We start from the raw sequence: 16050 nt of genomic DNA, 5'->3' as shown, positions 1-16050 counted from the left end.
CTTCATCTCTCATCAGCACCCTTCATCTCCCCTCAGCACCCTTCATATCCCCTCAGCACCCTTCATATCCCATCAGTACCCTTCATCTCCCCCCTGCACCCTTCATCTCCCCCCTGCACCCTTCATCTCCCATCAGCACCCTTCATCTCCGCCCTGCACCCTTCCTCTCCCCTCAGCACCCTTCCTCTCCCCTCAGCACCCTTCATCTCCCCTCAGCACCCTTCCTCTCCCCTCAGCACCCTTCCTCTCCCCTCAACACCCTTCCTCTCCCCTCAGCACCCTTCCTCTCCCCTCAGCACCCTTCATATCCCCTCAGCACCCTTCATTTCCCCTCAGCACCCTTCATCTCCCCTCAGCACCCTTCATCTCCCCCCTGCTCCCTTCATCTCTCATCAGCACCCTTCATCTCCCCTCAGCACCCTTCATATCCCCTCAGCACCCTTCATCTCCCCCCTACATCTCCCCCCAGCACCCTTGAAAGCACCCCCCGTCCCCCACCAATGCCTACCAGATCGCGGCGGCAGCAGCGGGCAGCAGTGGTGGCGAGCGGGCAGTGGTGGCAGGCGGACGGGGGGCAGTGGTGGCGAGTGGGCAGTGGTGGCAGGCGGACGGGGGGCAGTGGTGGCGAGCGGGCAGTGGTGGCAGGCGGACGGGGGGCAGTGGTGACGGGCGGCAGTGGTGGCGGGCGGCCATCAGCACGTCACGCTGGAGCGTGCTCGGAGGGGGGAGCGCGTCATGGAGCGGCCTCGCAGGGGAGGGAGCGCGCGTCACGCGCCTGCTGGAGCGGGCTGGGGTGTTGGAGGGAGAGGAGCGCGCTCCTTACCACGGAAGGGGAAAGGGGGGGTTTGAGTGTCCCAGCGGCCCTGTTCGTCACAGTTTTACTGCCAATTCGCCACAAGTGGCAAATGGCGACAGGGTTGCCCACCCTGGGGGTAGACTGATGCTAATAAAAATGGTAGTCCTTGCTATCCAACGTTTCACTTTACAACGAATGGCATATCCAACTCAACCCTATGGGCTGTTTTTCGACGCCAGAATGCGTTATCCACCCCTGAATGCGTTATCCAACGCTCACCGCCACTGATTAACATGGGACTCACTTTACAACGGTAACCGAGGACTGCCTGTACTGGGAAAATAGTATATACTGGGAAATGTATATGGCCCTAATGATCATAATCCCAAATAATTTAAACATCTAGCTCAATTTCTCCTGGAATGCAAATGTAACAATTTGGTTCTGGGGGGCGTTTGACTCTAGTGTGCACTCCTCCTTTTCAAGAATAGATAGTATACTAATAAACAAAGGGATGTTAAACAAAGTTTTTAACCCAGTAATCAGAGAAATCATTATCTCTGACCATGCCCCAGTATATGTAGATTTAGAAATGGGTATATCTAAAAAAAAATACCCAACTAATACTTGGAGGGAATTTGAAACTAATAATGAAGAACATAAAAATAACCCAATCCTATATTGGGAAACTTCAAAGGTGATTATGAGAGGTGAAATCATAGCCCCTGTGAACAGATATAAAAAGCAATCTAATAAAGGCTTTAATATAGCTAGCAATGAATTAGGCCAAGCATACAAAAACAATCTAAATGAATGACTCTAAAACCAACAGAGAAAATTATTGGCAAAAAAAGACAGCCTATAAAATTAGGTTAGAAAAACAAGAAACAAAAAAAAGTCAGTAAAAGAAGCACTATTCTTTAAATATGGAAATAAAATAGGGAGACTTTGGGGAAATATCATGAGAGGTTTCAACAATCTAAAACCCATTACCCAAATAAAAGCTTCAGGAGGGTCAGTTACAACAGATCCGGAGGAAATTAGCATAATTTTCAGGAACTATTATAAAGAGTTTTATTAAAAAAAAGGATTTACTGACACATAAGAGGGTTTTTTTTTTTTTTTTTTAAAGAAACTGAATATTCCAAAAATAAGTAAAGAACAAATTGAGAGTATAAAACCCCCCAAAAAATAACAGACACAATACAAAATCTGTAAAGTTTTAAGGCCCCAGGCCCAGACGGGTTTTCAGGCGAATACTTTAAAATATTCAAAGAGGAAAAAACTCTCCCATTACAAAAGGGTTTTCAGGAAAATCTGGAGGGTAATAAAACCCTGACCACCTTGCCCACATCAAAATTATTCATAAACACTGAAAAGACACTCTCCTGACGGAATCCTACAGACCAATATCTTTGATAAATCAAGATATTAAACTATTTACAAAGATTTTGGCTGATAAGATAGCCCAAATGTCACGCTCACTTTTATACCCAGATCAATCAAGCTTTATAAAAGGCAGATCTGCTGTGGAAAATATTAGAAAAGTACTATCAGTAATACAATGGGTACAATCACACAACCTAAAAAAAGTTAATGTAACTAAAACAGAGTTGCCTTCATTGGTTGAACCATTCACGTGTCGTGTCGTGTCAGCAAGCGGCAAATCAAATTGATTTCTCGCCAAGCAGCTGAGTGTTGTGTACTCATGTGCATGCGCGTACGCAGCTTGGCCACAATTTACTTTAATTGTTGTGATCGTGTGCTCGCTCAGCCTGGACGAGGCTTTAGGCTGCGGCCAGGGTGATGTTGAGCGGGCGCTTGAGCTCAGCGGAATCAAACACATTGCTACAATGTGTCTGTCCAGTGTGAGGGCACGGCGCTCAGCGGCTTGCAGACAAGTAAATTTGTTTCTGCCGCTTGCTGGTGTGTCACGTGAGCGGTTCGCCCTCAGCTCCGTGATGTCATGGCCGCACAACTGGCGCACAAAGTCCCCAAGCAAAATAAGCGCTGAGCTCGAGTGCCAGTGTGCTCTCATTCACCCATGCAGCAACTATACTCTTCACGGAGCATGCGCTCGCAAACACTCCGTCAGCATGGAAGAAACCTTACGCCATTCCGGTTCAGACTTCCACAAAATAGAAACTTCTACATTATTAATTTATATGGCAAACATTATAATTTTGGCCTCGTCAGTTGAGGTATCCCTGACTTTTGTGTGTTACATCATCATCATGTAAGTATGTTGTGCTATTGTACAAGTTTGCATTTGCAATTTGTGTCCTCTTCATGTATTCATGTTGCTTTATTTTTATTTCCTTAACGGCCCTACTGCCAGAGCAGGACAGCAACTAGTAAGTAAAGATATGCTGAAAAGGCAGTGAGGAAATGATGTGTTTTCCTCCCTGCCTGTATATAGACCGGGCGCGCGCTCCGCTTTGAAATACAGTACACTACTTTCCTGTTGTCTAGTTGCGCGACTGCGCGCGCTGCATTTATTATTACCAGTGACTGATTCACAAATGTTAGAACTACTGCGCGAGGAAGCAAGCAGCACTACAGCAAGGGGAGGCGGCTGCAACTTGGAGCACGTGCACGTGCGCGTGCGTGTTCGCACGCTCCCATCACACCCTGGAAGAGAGAGGGGGCGTTGCCGCGAAGTTGCAATGCAGTTGAATCTAGTGCGTGACACAACAAGGAAGCACGCGAGTTGCAAATACGGTGTCAGCGCGCGGGAAACAAAAACGCGAGGAGTCCGGCTGGCGGGGAGGAGAGCTGTGATTGGAGGACCCGGGCCTGGGGTTAATGTGTAACTGCGTCACTAGAGGAAGATGAGCGCCTTCGGAGCCGGTCTGGTAAGTGAGACCCCGCACCGGGGCAGGGTAACCGGGGCACGGGGGCAATGTAACCGGGGCACGGGGGCAGGGTAACCGGGGCACGGGGGCAGGGTAACCGGGGCACGGGGGCAATGTAACCGGGGCACGGGGGCAGGGTAACCGGGGCAGGGTAACCGGGGCACGGGGGCAGGGTAACCGGGGCACGGGGGCAGGGACATGTAGTGTGAGACTGCAGCGGTGTTTCCCCCCCGTCTGTATAACGGGCATGCAGATATGTCACAGACCCCCCGTCTGTATAACGGGCACGCAGATATGTCACAGACCCCCCCCCCCCCCCGTCTGTATAACGGGCACGCAGATGTCACAGACCCCCCCCCGTCTGTATAACGGGCACGCAGATGTGTCACAGACCCCCCCCCCGTCTGTATAACGGGCACGCAGATGTGTCACAGACCACCCCGTCTGTATAACGGGCACGCAGATGTGTCACAGACCCCCCGTCTGTATAACGGGCACGCAGATATGTCACCGACCCCCCCCCCTGTATAACGGGCATGCAGATATGTCACAGACCCAGCACGTGCTCTCTCAGCAGCACAACAACAATCACACTGGCAGCAGCAGCAGGATCACGTGTGTGTCTGTACTTGCAAACGTTGCTTATTTTTTTTTTATCACCGGGCACATCAGTTTGCGGCTGGGAGGCTGATGCATTAGCTGCACACACCCAAACACTGCGTAACGCCACCTTCTCATAGTCAGGGAAGATGTAAACCCCATCCATTTGAATTAGGATACAGGGTTCCCCGCCAATGAAAATACACCCCCCCCCTCCTCCTTATACCAGAGTCTGCTATGTATGTTTAGTGGGGACAAAACGTATACAAATGTAACAAATAAAGCTCAGGGGGGCAGGGATGTATAATGTTACATTTGTTGCTGGATGGTTTCCTGCATACTATCTGTGCCCCTTTCTGATGCCTTTGGGCAGATATATGAAATGGCAAAATAAAAAAATTAATTGCAGCCAGCAAAATTCTTTCGATGTGGTCTTGTCTCTCCGGTGCTTTTTATCTTCACATGATGAAACCATTTCTGTGTCCTGCACTAAAACTTTTTTTTTGGTGTCTGTATCAAATACACAGTTGTATGTGAAGTGTAGTGTCTTAATGTAATTTGGAAGAATCTAAACCAGTTTCTTACAAAAAGGTGCAGCATAAATAACTGCGTATATTGATTTGTACCCCAGTGAGGTTTCATGAATGCCATTAAAGTGCTATTTCTTGCTCCACATCTCATTTTTGTGTGGCTGTCAATGTGAAATTCTCTGCTGATTTAAGATCTGGACAACAAAAAGTGAAATTATTCAGAATTTTAGGTGAAAATACTTTTTGGAATTTGGAGACTATAAAATGACTCCAACATTTCTCACATCCAGATGTTGGTTCCGTATTTTTTATATTGTAATGTTTTTATATACATAAAATACATATCGTAATTTAGGGAGAAGTCAAATGATTGTTACTCTGTTATTAAAGGAGCAATCTTAGCTGTTTTTTTCCCCTCAATTTTTTTTAATAAAGGATTAAAGCTGGGGGTCTCCGGAGCTGAACCCCATTAATTTTCAGCTCTGGAGGACCCCCTGCTTCCACACATACTTGCCTTGAAAGGGGGTGCCGTGGTATCTCCTGCATTTTAAAGCTCCCTTGTCACATTAGCCGCACCAGTTGACGTCCTTCCTTTTGTCCCGCAGGACACGGGAGCTTTGAAAATCAGCCATAATGTGAACCCTGGAATAGCTACCAGTATCTCTGGAAGCACGGGGGTCCCCGAGCTGAAATTAATGGGGTTCAGCTCTTGAGACCCCCTGCTTCAATACAATATAGAAAAATAAAAGGTAAAAAAACAGTAAACATACATTTTTAAAATAAATGTAGAACTTCAAACCCATTGATCGACACCGAATACCTAGGCCTTCTCAAAGTGGGCTTAGATTGCAACATTAGCCACCAATGGTATATTAGTGGTTAGCAATGTAATTAAGTGGTTAATCCTTTTCGCTACCTCCCCCTAACCACCCACCTTGGGCAATAACCCCCAACGAGTGCCCACACCCACACCCAGTAATGGCAATTTTATTGTAATACATAAACATATAACGCTGTGCTGCCCACAGACCTGACCAGTCCCCAGTACTGAGGTGGGAATGGAGTATACCACACACCACAGCAGTGAGGGCGTGCCCGGAGTGTGGTAGGGTGCATTGCCGGGTCTGGTGAGAGGATGGTTAGGTATTTGCCGAGTCCTGGGCGCCAGAGGTCCGAGTAGTGAGTCCGTAAGCCGTGGGTCAAGGGAAAGAGAAGAGCGAAGTCGTAGTCCGAAGCCAAGTCCAGGGGTCAGAGAGGTACACGTAGTCAGAGGGAAGCCGGGGTCCAAAGCCAGTGAGGGTATGCAGACGAGCCGAAACAGCGACGAGAGCCAGGCACAGAACTCCAAACAGCACAAGGCTAATAGAAGCTATGAAGAGCGAGGAAGGACTGGGGTAATAAAGGGTGGCTGACCAATGGAGGAGCGGAGGTGTGTCCGGGCTGTTCCAGGGATAGGCTCGGGGGCGGAGAGGAGGAGGAAGCCAGGTGTGTGGCTAGGATGAGAGGCGGAGTGTTCTGCGGGGGGCGGGGCCAACCATGTGAGGCGGAGGGATAGAAGGTTGGGTGCGCGCGCGACCCGGAAGTGCAGCAGCGTGCGCTGCTGGTAGTGGCGCAACGCCGCCGAGAGCGGAGGCCCGACGGGGCAATGCTGGGGAGGCCTCTGCGGGAGTCCGTCCACGTAGGGAGGGGACATGCCACGAGGTATGTGTCCCGTTTCCTTACAGATTTAGAATGGGTAAACGCTATTAGCCATATTTATAATATCTATCCAGGAAATGTATGAGGAGAGGTCTCTTTATCGAGACTTCATAACATCACATAAGGCCACATAATGGCTCAATGTAGAGGGAAAATTTATACAAAACCAACCAGTAGATTAGCATCACAAGGAGGCAACAAACGTATTATGTTTTTGGCCGGACTACAAGACCCCCCCCCCCCCCCCAATCAATGGGCACAATGGTGCTCCGACTGGACATGCCGTGGATGGCTGCTGAGTAACGGACCTCAATGTGCAAGTTTTCTTGTATTCAACGGGATCACAAAAAAATAAAAAAAGATTCTGTATACACTTTTTTTTTAGACGTTTGCCACATGTATTTCACTTAGAGGCAATCCAAGTAATTTCTTCCTTCATTTTTTTATAAATACAGGATTGAAGCAGGGGGTCTCCAGGGCTGAACTCCATCAATTTAATCTCTGGGAACTTCTTGCTTCCAAGGTACTTGCCACTCTAGGGGGTGCCGGTAGCCACTCTGGGGTTTACTCTGTGGTTTTCAAAGCGGACAGACTCTGCGGGCCAATAGGAAGCTCAGGTGCGGCTTCCTATTGGTCAATGTTTCGGGGAAGCTGAAAACTGCAGGAGATACCGGCACCCTCTTCAGAAGTCTGTATCACCAGAAGCACAGGGTCTCCAGAGCTGAAATTTAATGGGGTTTAGATCAGGAGACCCCCTGCTTCAATTGTGCGTGTATATAACAAGGCTTGGCTTACATCTTTAAATTGTATATTGTATTAAAGCATGTTTACTACACAAAGTATTTAAATTAAACCGTTTAAAGTGGAACCAATGTTTTGAATCCTGGCGGCTAAAGGTTTACAGAGTTTGGGAATGCACAAACCTTTTTGAAGCAGGTATTTTCCCAATTAAATTTCCCCACTCAACATTAGGCAAATTTATTCCCCCCATTCCTTGTTGTCCAAGTTTATTTCCTCCTTTATGATGAAACAATAATTCATCAATATACAATACAGCAGGCCTGCCCAACATACGGCCCACGGGCCGCATGCGGCGACCCTGGACTCCATGTGCGGCGTGCGATGCCCCCCCCCCCCCCCCCCACACCAGCCCGCTCTGCAGACACAGGAGGGAAGGAGCGCCAGCATTTTAACACGCTCCCCACCCCCTCCTGAGCCCGCTCTGCCATTGAAGGAGCGCTACATCGTGATGCCCTCCCCCCCCCCCCTCAACCCCCTGAGCCCGCTCTGCCTATTAGGGAAGGAGCGCCAGCAGTTTGATGCGATCCCCTGCAGGCAGAGAGGAGAGAAGGAACAGCTAAGGCCGGTCTGACTGCAGAGGGTGGGGGCGGGGTTAGTGACAGCGGAGCCTGTTAGTCAGAGCAGGAAGTGAGGTGCCTGCTGCCAGGGCCCAAGATAGCTTCACCCCTCCTCCCCCCAGCCATACTCCACAGTGAAAGGTAGGACACCACCCCCCCTGCAGCTGCTCGTCAGAGCTAGTGTCAGAGGCAGTGTTAGGCTAAGGCCCCGCTGCACGCGCCCGCACGGCCGCCTTGCTTGCTGGCGGCGCGTGCAATTCACTGCGATCTGTGGTCTGCAGTGAATTTTTTTCCGGCGCGGGGGGGGGGGGGGGGGGCGTGGCCAAAACAGGTGGGGGGGCACGGCCATGACGTGAGGGGGCGGGACTGCCCCACAGCGCAGCACTGCAGCCGCCCCTCGACACCCTCGGCCCCCCAGTACCCTCGGCCCCCCAGTACCCTTAGCCCCCCAGCACTGTCGGCCCCCTCCGCCCCTCAGACAGCCTCCGCCCCTCAGACACCCACACACTCACAGGCACCCTCACACACTCACAGGCACACACACTCACAGGTACACACACACACACAAATACACACGGAGGGGGTGAATCGGAGGGGGAAAATCGGAACGGGAGGGTGAGTGGAACGGGGGGGATCGGAGCCGGGGGGGGGGGGGGAAATCGGATTGGCTGCTGGGATCCAATCCGTGATTGGTTCCCTTGCATACCACGTGGCGCGGCACTCGCTGAAATCACAAGCTCCTTGTAGCTCCGGCTGGCTGACGCGTCACAGCACGCAGTCAGCCACGCCGGAAGGAGCCAGCGGGGACCTCAAGAACAGAGGCAAGCAGCTAGTGGTCCGCGGACCAAAGCCTCAAGAGTGGTAGTGGCAGTGTGTCTGTGCGAGTCAGTGTCTGTGCCTGTGTGTGATGTGGAGGGAGAGTATTATATGTGAGGGGGAGAGATTGGGGTGTGAGAGAGGGGGAGTCTCGCAAAGTCTGCCGACACTGGGAGGGTGGGGGCAATGGAACAGTTGTCTTGAGCCCCAGGAAAGCACTCTACGGCCCTATCTGGTATGACCATCCTCATATCTCCCCCAGCACCTCTCATCATCACCCTCATATCTGGGTTGTGGGGGGGTGATATGATGATCTGTGGGAGGGGGGCGGGAGAAGATATGAGGATGATGATAATGATGATGAGGGGTGCTGGGGTAAATATGATGATGATGATGATTATGATTTTACCCGTGCGGCCCAAATCAGTTTTCTTTGAAGCAGTTCGGCCCTTCTCACTTTACAAGTTGTGTAGGCCTGCAATACAGTATTATACTTTTATCTCTCTTTCTACCAGTCTCAATGAGATGTTTGATGGCAAATTGGAGAGGGGCAGAAAATAACACTTTGTATTTTTAAGAGTATGCATAGCTATGGGAGGGCGAGTGTGCTTGTGATACTACTAATTACGTCTCAAGGACTTACTGGTCTTACTGTAGCTTAGAATTTGTGCAACTCGGCAAATTGTGCTTTCTGACGATGTTCCCACTTTGTGTTGCTCTTTATTCACGTTCTTTGAAGTTGATACTTTAGCTCAACTTTAGTTGGAAAACTGTTCTTGTGGCAATGGGGAGAGCTGCAGCTCACGTGTAGAACAATATGGTACTATACAATATTTAATCTTTAAATATCTGAAAATTTGCAATGCAGCATGTGCTCTAATTGTCGTGTAATAATACTAAACTAACTGACATATTTTTAATTTTTAATTTTTTTTTTTTAAAGGGCCGATTTAAAAATGAATACAGAGCAAGATATTTTAATGCTGACAGGTAAGTTTTTTTTTTTTGCTGATTAATATGGAGTGACAGGTAAAATCAAGTACATCTCCATAAATCAAGAGTTGATGGAATTGTAGAAATTCAAATTTAGCACTGGAGACTATTATTTATTTATTTTAATTTTTTAAACAAAAACTTACTGCAAGTTAATCCAGTGGAGAAGAGAAAATGGAGCACAGGGTTAGAATAAAAGTGTAGGGGCTACAGCATGTGGCTAAATAAAAGGTCTTTAATGAAGTAAGGACAACATGAAGTAGCCAGGATGACAAGCTCTTGCTCTCTGACGAAGCGCTCATTAGCGTGAAACGCGCAAGAACTTGTCATCCTGGCTACTTCATGTTGTCCTTACTTCATTAAAGACCTTTTATTTAGCCACACGCTGTAGCCCCTACACTTTTATTCTAACCCTGTGCAAGGCTGTGCTCCATTTTCTTTTCTCCACTGGATTACCTGTTTCCCTCAACCACGTGAGGCACGCCAAGGAAGGAAGACCAGCGAAGCAAATGTGAGTACTTTACTCCCCATTATTGATGCATTTATGGGAGAATAGTAGCAGTGACATCAGAGACTTTTACGCTCTAGGGAGGGAGTCCATTAGGAGGAGTACCGGAAGGGTCTGCCATCGTTCAGCCATCTGTAATACCTACCAGGACATCACATATCTCTCCCTTATTATGAGCTTGCCTCTGTGTTTTATATATTGTCACACTCACTCCACTACGCATTTGATTATTCCTTCTACAAGCAAGTTTATACACAGATTATCATGAATACTACTTCAGTGGTTCATTGAACTACTCTGTTTACCATAATCCGGTAGCGCCGATTTACGGAACTTTGTTCTACTTCTATTTACTGCAAGTTAAAAAGCATGCTCCATTATCCTTCAGTGAACATCTGGTGCAGTCTCCGCTGATACCAGGGATTTCCTTAGACCACTGTTGGTAATGGCTGACATTTATTCTTCAAGTACAGTAAATGTAATAATTCAGAAGTGTTCTGTAACTTGAGCAAGATGACGGAGGTGGGCAGTTGTGTAGATAATGGCTAAGCAGTCTTGTGCAGAGTCTGTCCTACACAGGAATGTAAACCGGAATCAAAAATACCCATTTTTTTTTTTTTTTAATAAAACATTTTATTTGTAGAGGAGAAGCAACGTTTCATGTAAACCTCTTCATCAGACACATGATGTACGATGTAACCTCTGCAAATAAAATGTTCCATAATGTCGTCATGACTCCAGTTTGTTCTGGTTTACCGTGCTTTGTCTAAATAATACAAAATAGAAAAAGGTTACTAAATGTGACACCATTACACACATGGTTTCTGGTCTTTGGCTTATATTTCTTTGCAAAATCAGTGTTGAATTAGTGTTATCAATGAGCAAGGGAAATATATATATATATATATATATATATATATATCTCACTGCTCTTTTTTCCATACTCCCCATGAATGGTTATTTTCTAATTTGAAATGGAGTGAATGAAAACTCTTTCCATCTTCAATCTTTGGTACTTCTATTTTTGCCCATAAGCCCTTTCTCTTAAAATGTTTAAATGTAATATGTAAAACTGTGTTTTAGTTTTCACATTGGCTTCTAATCTTTGGGAGTACTATCAAGTGAAAAACTCTCTTGCTACCCCAAAAAGCACAATTGCTAGCTGTGACTCACCATAAATACTATTTTTTCTTTTTTTTTTTAAAAAGAATCATATTAGAGACTAATTCCTGACTGAAACTAATCTAGCCTGTTCATTTCATATGTAACTGTAAATCGTGTTATTTGGTTTGTTAGAAATAACTTTTTGCCCCTACTATCTCTTCCAGGTCACCACAGATACCTCTTGATCTGCAACCCGGGCAAAATGCCTTGTCTATCATAAATGACTATTTTAAAGACAAGAGTAAGATGATAATTTTTGACTTTACTTTGCATATTCTTAACGAGCGCTAAATAATCAAGCACATTGGTTGCTGTGTTTACATAGCCCTTTTTAATTAAGCAACAATTTTATATGGTAATAAAATTAATTGTTTTGCCGGTAGATGAAACGGTATTAACGGTATATGTCAAATGTGTTTTATAGAACTGCTGCGTCGCTGCTGCCTAGTTTTGATGTTTTCATTATTGTACAGGCATACCCCGGTTTAAGAACACTCACTTTAAGTACACTCGCGAGTAAGGACATATCGTCCCAATAGGCAAAGGACAGCTCGCACATGCACTGTCAGCACGTCCTGAACAGCAATACCGGCTCTATCTGTACCGAAGCTGTGCGCAAGCGGGGAGACGATAGAGCCTGTTACACATGTTATTTACATCAGTTATGCACGTATTGACGATTGCAGTAAAGTACATGCATCGATAAGTGGAAAAAAGGTAGTGCTTCACTTTAAGTACATTTTCGCTTTACATACATGCTCTGATCCCATTGCGTACGTTAATGCAATATTACCCTAATCTGCTATTGCATGAAATAAAGGGTTGTTATTTTTGCATGTTTGATCAAAGATGTGTAAAATCGAAAAGGGTTGGAAACTTTGAAATGTACTGTTGTTTAAATGATTACATAGAAGTCCCTTAAGTATGTACCTTGTCTTTGTTTGTGAAATTTTCAATAAGTAAGAAACAAAAACACTTTCCCCCCCCCCTCAATCACGCCTGATTTCCTTAATTGAAATATATTATTTTAGAGGTAACATTGCAATTAAGTCTGGCCTACTGCTTTAAGAAAAGCGAAGAACATTATTTTAGATTTACGGTGTGTTTGAATCTGCCCAGTGGTGGGTGGGAATCTGTGCATAAGGAAAGCACAAACAACTGTTGTTTGGTAGTAAGTCTGCATTGTTTGCCACTTTTTGGGAAAACATTCTATTCTTAGATTGCGGTAAACATATACACAAATTCACATTTCTTTATTATTTTTTTCATTTTTTCGAAGATGGTGATGCAGATTATAGTAGTTCAGTTGATTGGGAGACTTCAAGTAAATATGTTGTGCCACAAAATATTCAGGTAAGTCCAGTTTCTTTTTGTTTGTAATATCTGCACAATTCATAGTAACTTTTTTTTTTTTTGCTTGTGATAAAATATTTCCTTTATATCGATTGTGGCTGGAATACTTGCATGATTGTGACATTTGTATTTTTAATTATTGGGTACATTCATGTATAGCTCTTCTAACTAAATGCTTTATGAAACAAAACGTAAAAGCAGGTACGCAATGTTTTGCCAAAATGAAAATATTGGAGAGCGTATAAAAATATTGTATATGATTAGGATAAGTGAAGGCAGTTGGCATATACACAAATGAAGGTAATAGCATACGTATATTGGGTAACAAATTATTTATTTTTTACTTGTCAAGTTATCACCACAGTCTGAGGAGTTGTGGAGGTAGTGGTGAGAAGGTATTCCAGAAAGAAGACTTTTATATTTAAATAGCGATACCAATGTACAAAAGACAATATATTACAATATATTGTGCTCTATTAACCTACCAGCCTTTGATTCCACTTTACGCTCCTTCCTCTCCTGTCTAAGGCTGTGGCCTTGGTGCCTTCGGAGGCTGTAAGGTAAGCGGGTGCTTTACCTGGCCATGGTTGGGGGGCATTCCTAGGGGCGTCACAGAGCTAGTTCGCCCTTGGCAAACCGCTCACGAGACCAGCCTGTCGCGCCAAGAAATCAGTTTAAACTGATTTCTTGTGCAACGCACGCCACATGAACAAACCTACTTTGCTTCACTAATCAACACACACAAGACTTTGACTCTCTACTCAAACCACCCTCAGCTGCCTCTTTCTCTTCCTCCATCTCACCTCAGGACTTTGCTGACTATTTAAGGAAAGGTGGAATCCATATGTCAGGCCATCCTCCTCCCATCCTTCACTGCTTCCTAACTCTCCTCCTGTCTTTCTTGACTCTTTTTACGCTGTCAGAGGAGGATGCGTCACTGCTGATCTCCTCTTCTCCCTCTACCACTTTATTTATAATTTATTTATAAAATATTTTACCAGGAAATAATCCATTGAGAGTTACACTGGCGACACACTTTATTCGAGCTCGGCTAGTCCCACGAATTCGGGTATACCCGGGTGTATTGAGGTTTGTGACTGTTTTCTGCCCGAGTGCATTGAGTTATTTTCCGGCAGGGATTGAAGCATTTTATTCCCGCTGGCTGCAATACTGCACAGTACATATATATATACTGCATTACAATTCATGAATTTATGCCATCTGGTAGACACGCAAAGCATTGCAGCCTATTAAATCCTAATCATTATCATTTAACAGATCAGCCGCCTGTCAGCCAGGCATGAACCCAGGCTGGGAAGGCAAATGCAACGGGGCTTGTCAGAGGTGAGGAGCGGCGCATTCCAGGTATCTGCCAGGTACATACCGGGTATTTGCTCGAATAAAGTGTGTCGGTGCAGTACCTCTCGTTTTCAAGTATGTCCTGGGCACAGAGTAAAACAAATAATACATGGTTACAAGTACAGTTACATAAATGAACAAGGTATACATTATATACAAGACATTGCGTGCACAGTTAAAGAAAATATATATTATGAGCGTATGAAACAGTTACAGACCAGATTAAAATGTGAGACAGCCTTAGATTTGAAAGAACTTAAGCTGGTGGTGGATATGAGAGTCTCTGGTGGGTTGTTCCAGTTTTGGGGTGCACGGAAGGAGAAGGAGGAACGTCCGGATACTTTGTTGAGCCTTGGGACCATGAATAGTCTTTTGGAGTCTGATCTCAGGTTATAGGTGCTGCATGTGGTAGGGGTGAGGAGCTTGTTCAGGTAGCTGGGTAGCTTGCCCAGAAAGTATTTGAGGGTGAGACAGGAAAGGTGAACTTTGCGCCTAGACTCTAGTGATGACCAATCTAGTTCTTTGAGCATTTTGCAGTGATGTGTGTTGTAGTTGCATTGGAGAACAAAAGGACAAATTGAATTGTAGAGGGTGTCAAGTTTGCTAAAATGGGTTTGAAGTGCCGAGCCATATACTATGTCTCCATAGTCAATAATTGGCATTAGCATCTGCTGTGCAATACGCTTTCTGACCAGGAGACTTAGGGAGGATTTGTTCCTGTAAAGTACCCCTAGTTTGGCATAGGTCTTGGTTGTCAGGGTATCAATGTGCATCCCGAATGTTAAGTGGGAGTCAAACCATAAGCCCAGGTATTTAAAACTAGTGACAGGTGTTAGGGTTGTTTTAGCGTTGGTTCTAATCAGGAGCTCAGTCACTGGAAGCTTTACAAATTTAGTCTTGGTCCCAAATACCATTGTTACAGTCTTGTCAGTGTTTAAAAACAGTTTGTTTTAGGAAATCCAGTTTTCGAGTCTCAAAAAGTCAGACTGAAGTATGTGTTGAAGGTCAGAGAGGCTATGGCTGTGTGCATATAGGATTGTGTCATCTGCATACATGTGTATTGAGGCTTCCTTACAAGCTGTGGGAAGATCATTAATGAACACTGAGAAGAGTAGGGGCCCCAGAACAGAGCCTTGCGGGACACCACAGGTGATATCCAGGGGGTTGGAGTTAGAGCCTGAGATTGACACATGTTGGGATCTTCCTGATAGGTAGGACTGAAACCAGTTTAAAGCATGTTTCCTTATTCCAGAGCTCTGGAGTTTGTTAAGCAGGATAACATGATCAACTGTGTCAAAAGCCTTTGCAAAATCTAGGAATACTGCACCAGTGAGTTGTCCCCGTTCCATTCCACACTGGATTTCATTGCAAACTTTTAGCAGGGTAGTTACGGTGGAGTGTTTGGGACGAAACCCAGACTGGAATTGGCTAGGGAAATTTGTCTTGGTGTAGAAATCGCTTAATTGGGAGTGGACACATTTTTCCATAACTTTGGATAGAATTGGGAGAAGTGAGATTGGCCTGTAGTTTGAGACAGTGTTTTTGTCCCCACTTTTGAAGATTGGGACAACTCTGGCAGTTTTCCAGGTCTTAGGGATATGGCCTGCAGACAGGATAGAGTTGACTATGGACGCAATTGGTTTGGCAATGGCTGGGGCACCAAGTCGTAGGAACTTAGATTGTAGTAAGTTGGGTCCACATTGGCTGCCTAGTTTTAGTTTGAGGAGCGCGTGTGTAATCTCCTCTTCAGATACTGGGCTAAATTGAAAATTGTGGGCAGTGTTGGGAGGGGGTGGGACTGGACTGTAGGGATACTCCCAGGATGAGATTCATGTTTGGGGTTTGTGCTGCGTTTCGCTAATAAGTTAGTGGCACACCCCACAAAGTAATCATTGAATGCATTTGCAATGTCAGTGGGGTTTGTCAGAGTAATATCCCCCTTAGTGATATTACTTGGTTGTTGATGGTTAGGAGGCTGGAATATATTGTTGATAACCTTCCAGAAGTTAGCTGGGTTTGA

The 16050-nt window shown here is 45.7% G+C and overlaps 2 protein-coding genes across 4 annotated transcripts in view; one reads left to right on the top strand and one right to left on the bottom strand.

Annotated features, from left to right (window-relative positions):
- The window catches only part of STAP1 (signal transducing adaptor family member 1), a 145296-nt gene that overhangs the window by 88038 nt on the left and 41208 nt on the right, over positions 1–16050 (bottom strand). The window contains exon 1 of one of the 3 annotated variants that reach the window (XM_075607610.1): positions 3302–3910. The exons of 1 other annotated variant lie outside the window; for it this stretch is intronic. Coding sequence is in view for 1 of the 2 variants with exons in the window: in XM_075607568.1 (XP_075463683.1) it covers positions 509–693 (185 nt within the window). In the remaining variant the exon portion in view is untranslated. Of the gene's footprint in view, positions 1–508; positions 1645–3301; positions 3911–16050 lie in introns of those variants that run through there. One more of the 3 variants, XM_075607568.1, reaches the window with a different exon arrangement.
- Positions 3411–16050, top strand: part of LOC142498913 (uncharacterized) — a 41145-nt gene continuing 28505 nt past the window's right edge. Inside the window, exons 1-4 of the mRNA XM_075607554.1 lie at positions 3411–3651; positions 9597–9643; positions 11483–11559; positions 12598–12671. Coding sequence (XP_075463669.1) covers positions 3628–3651; positions 9597–9643; positions 11483–11559; positions 12598–12671 — 222 coding nt within the window. The 5' untranslated portion in view covers positions 3411–3627. The remainder of the gene's footprint in view (positions 3652–9596; positions 9644–11482; positions 11560–12597; positions 12672–16050) is intronic.

The sequence above is a fragment of the Ascaphus truei genome, chromosome 1 (genome assembly GCF_040206685.1).
Source record: "Ascaphus truei isolate aAscTru1 chromosome 1, aAscTru1.hap1, whole genome shotgun sequence".
Lineage (NCBI taxonomy): Eukaryota > Metazoa > Chordata > Amphibia > Anura > Ascaphidae > Ascaphus > Ascaphus truei.
This window is presented reverse-complemented; position numbering and strand designations above follow the sequence as displayed.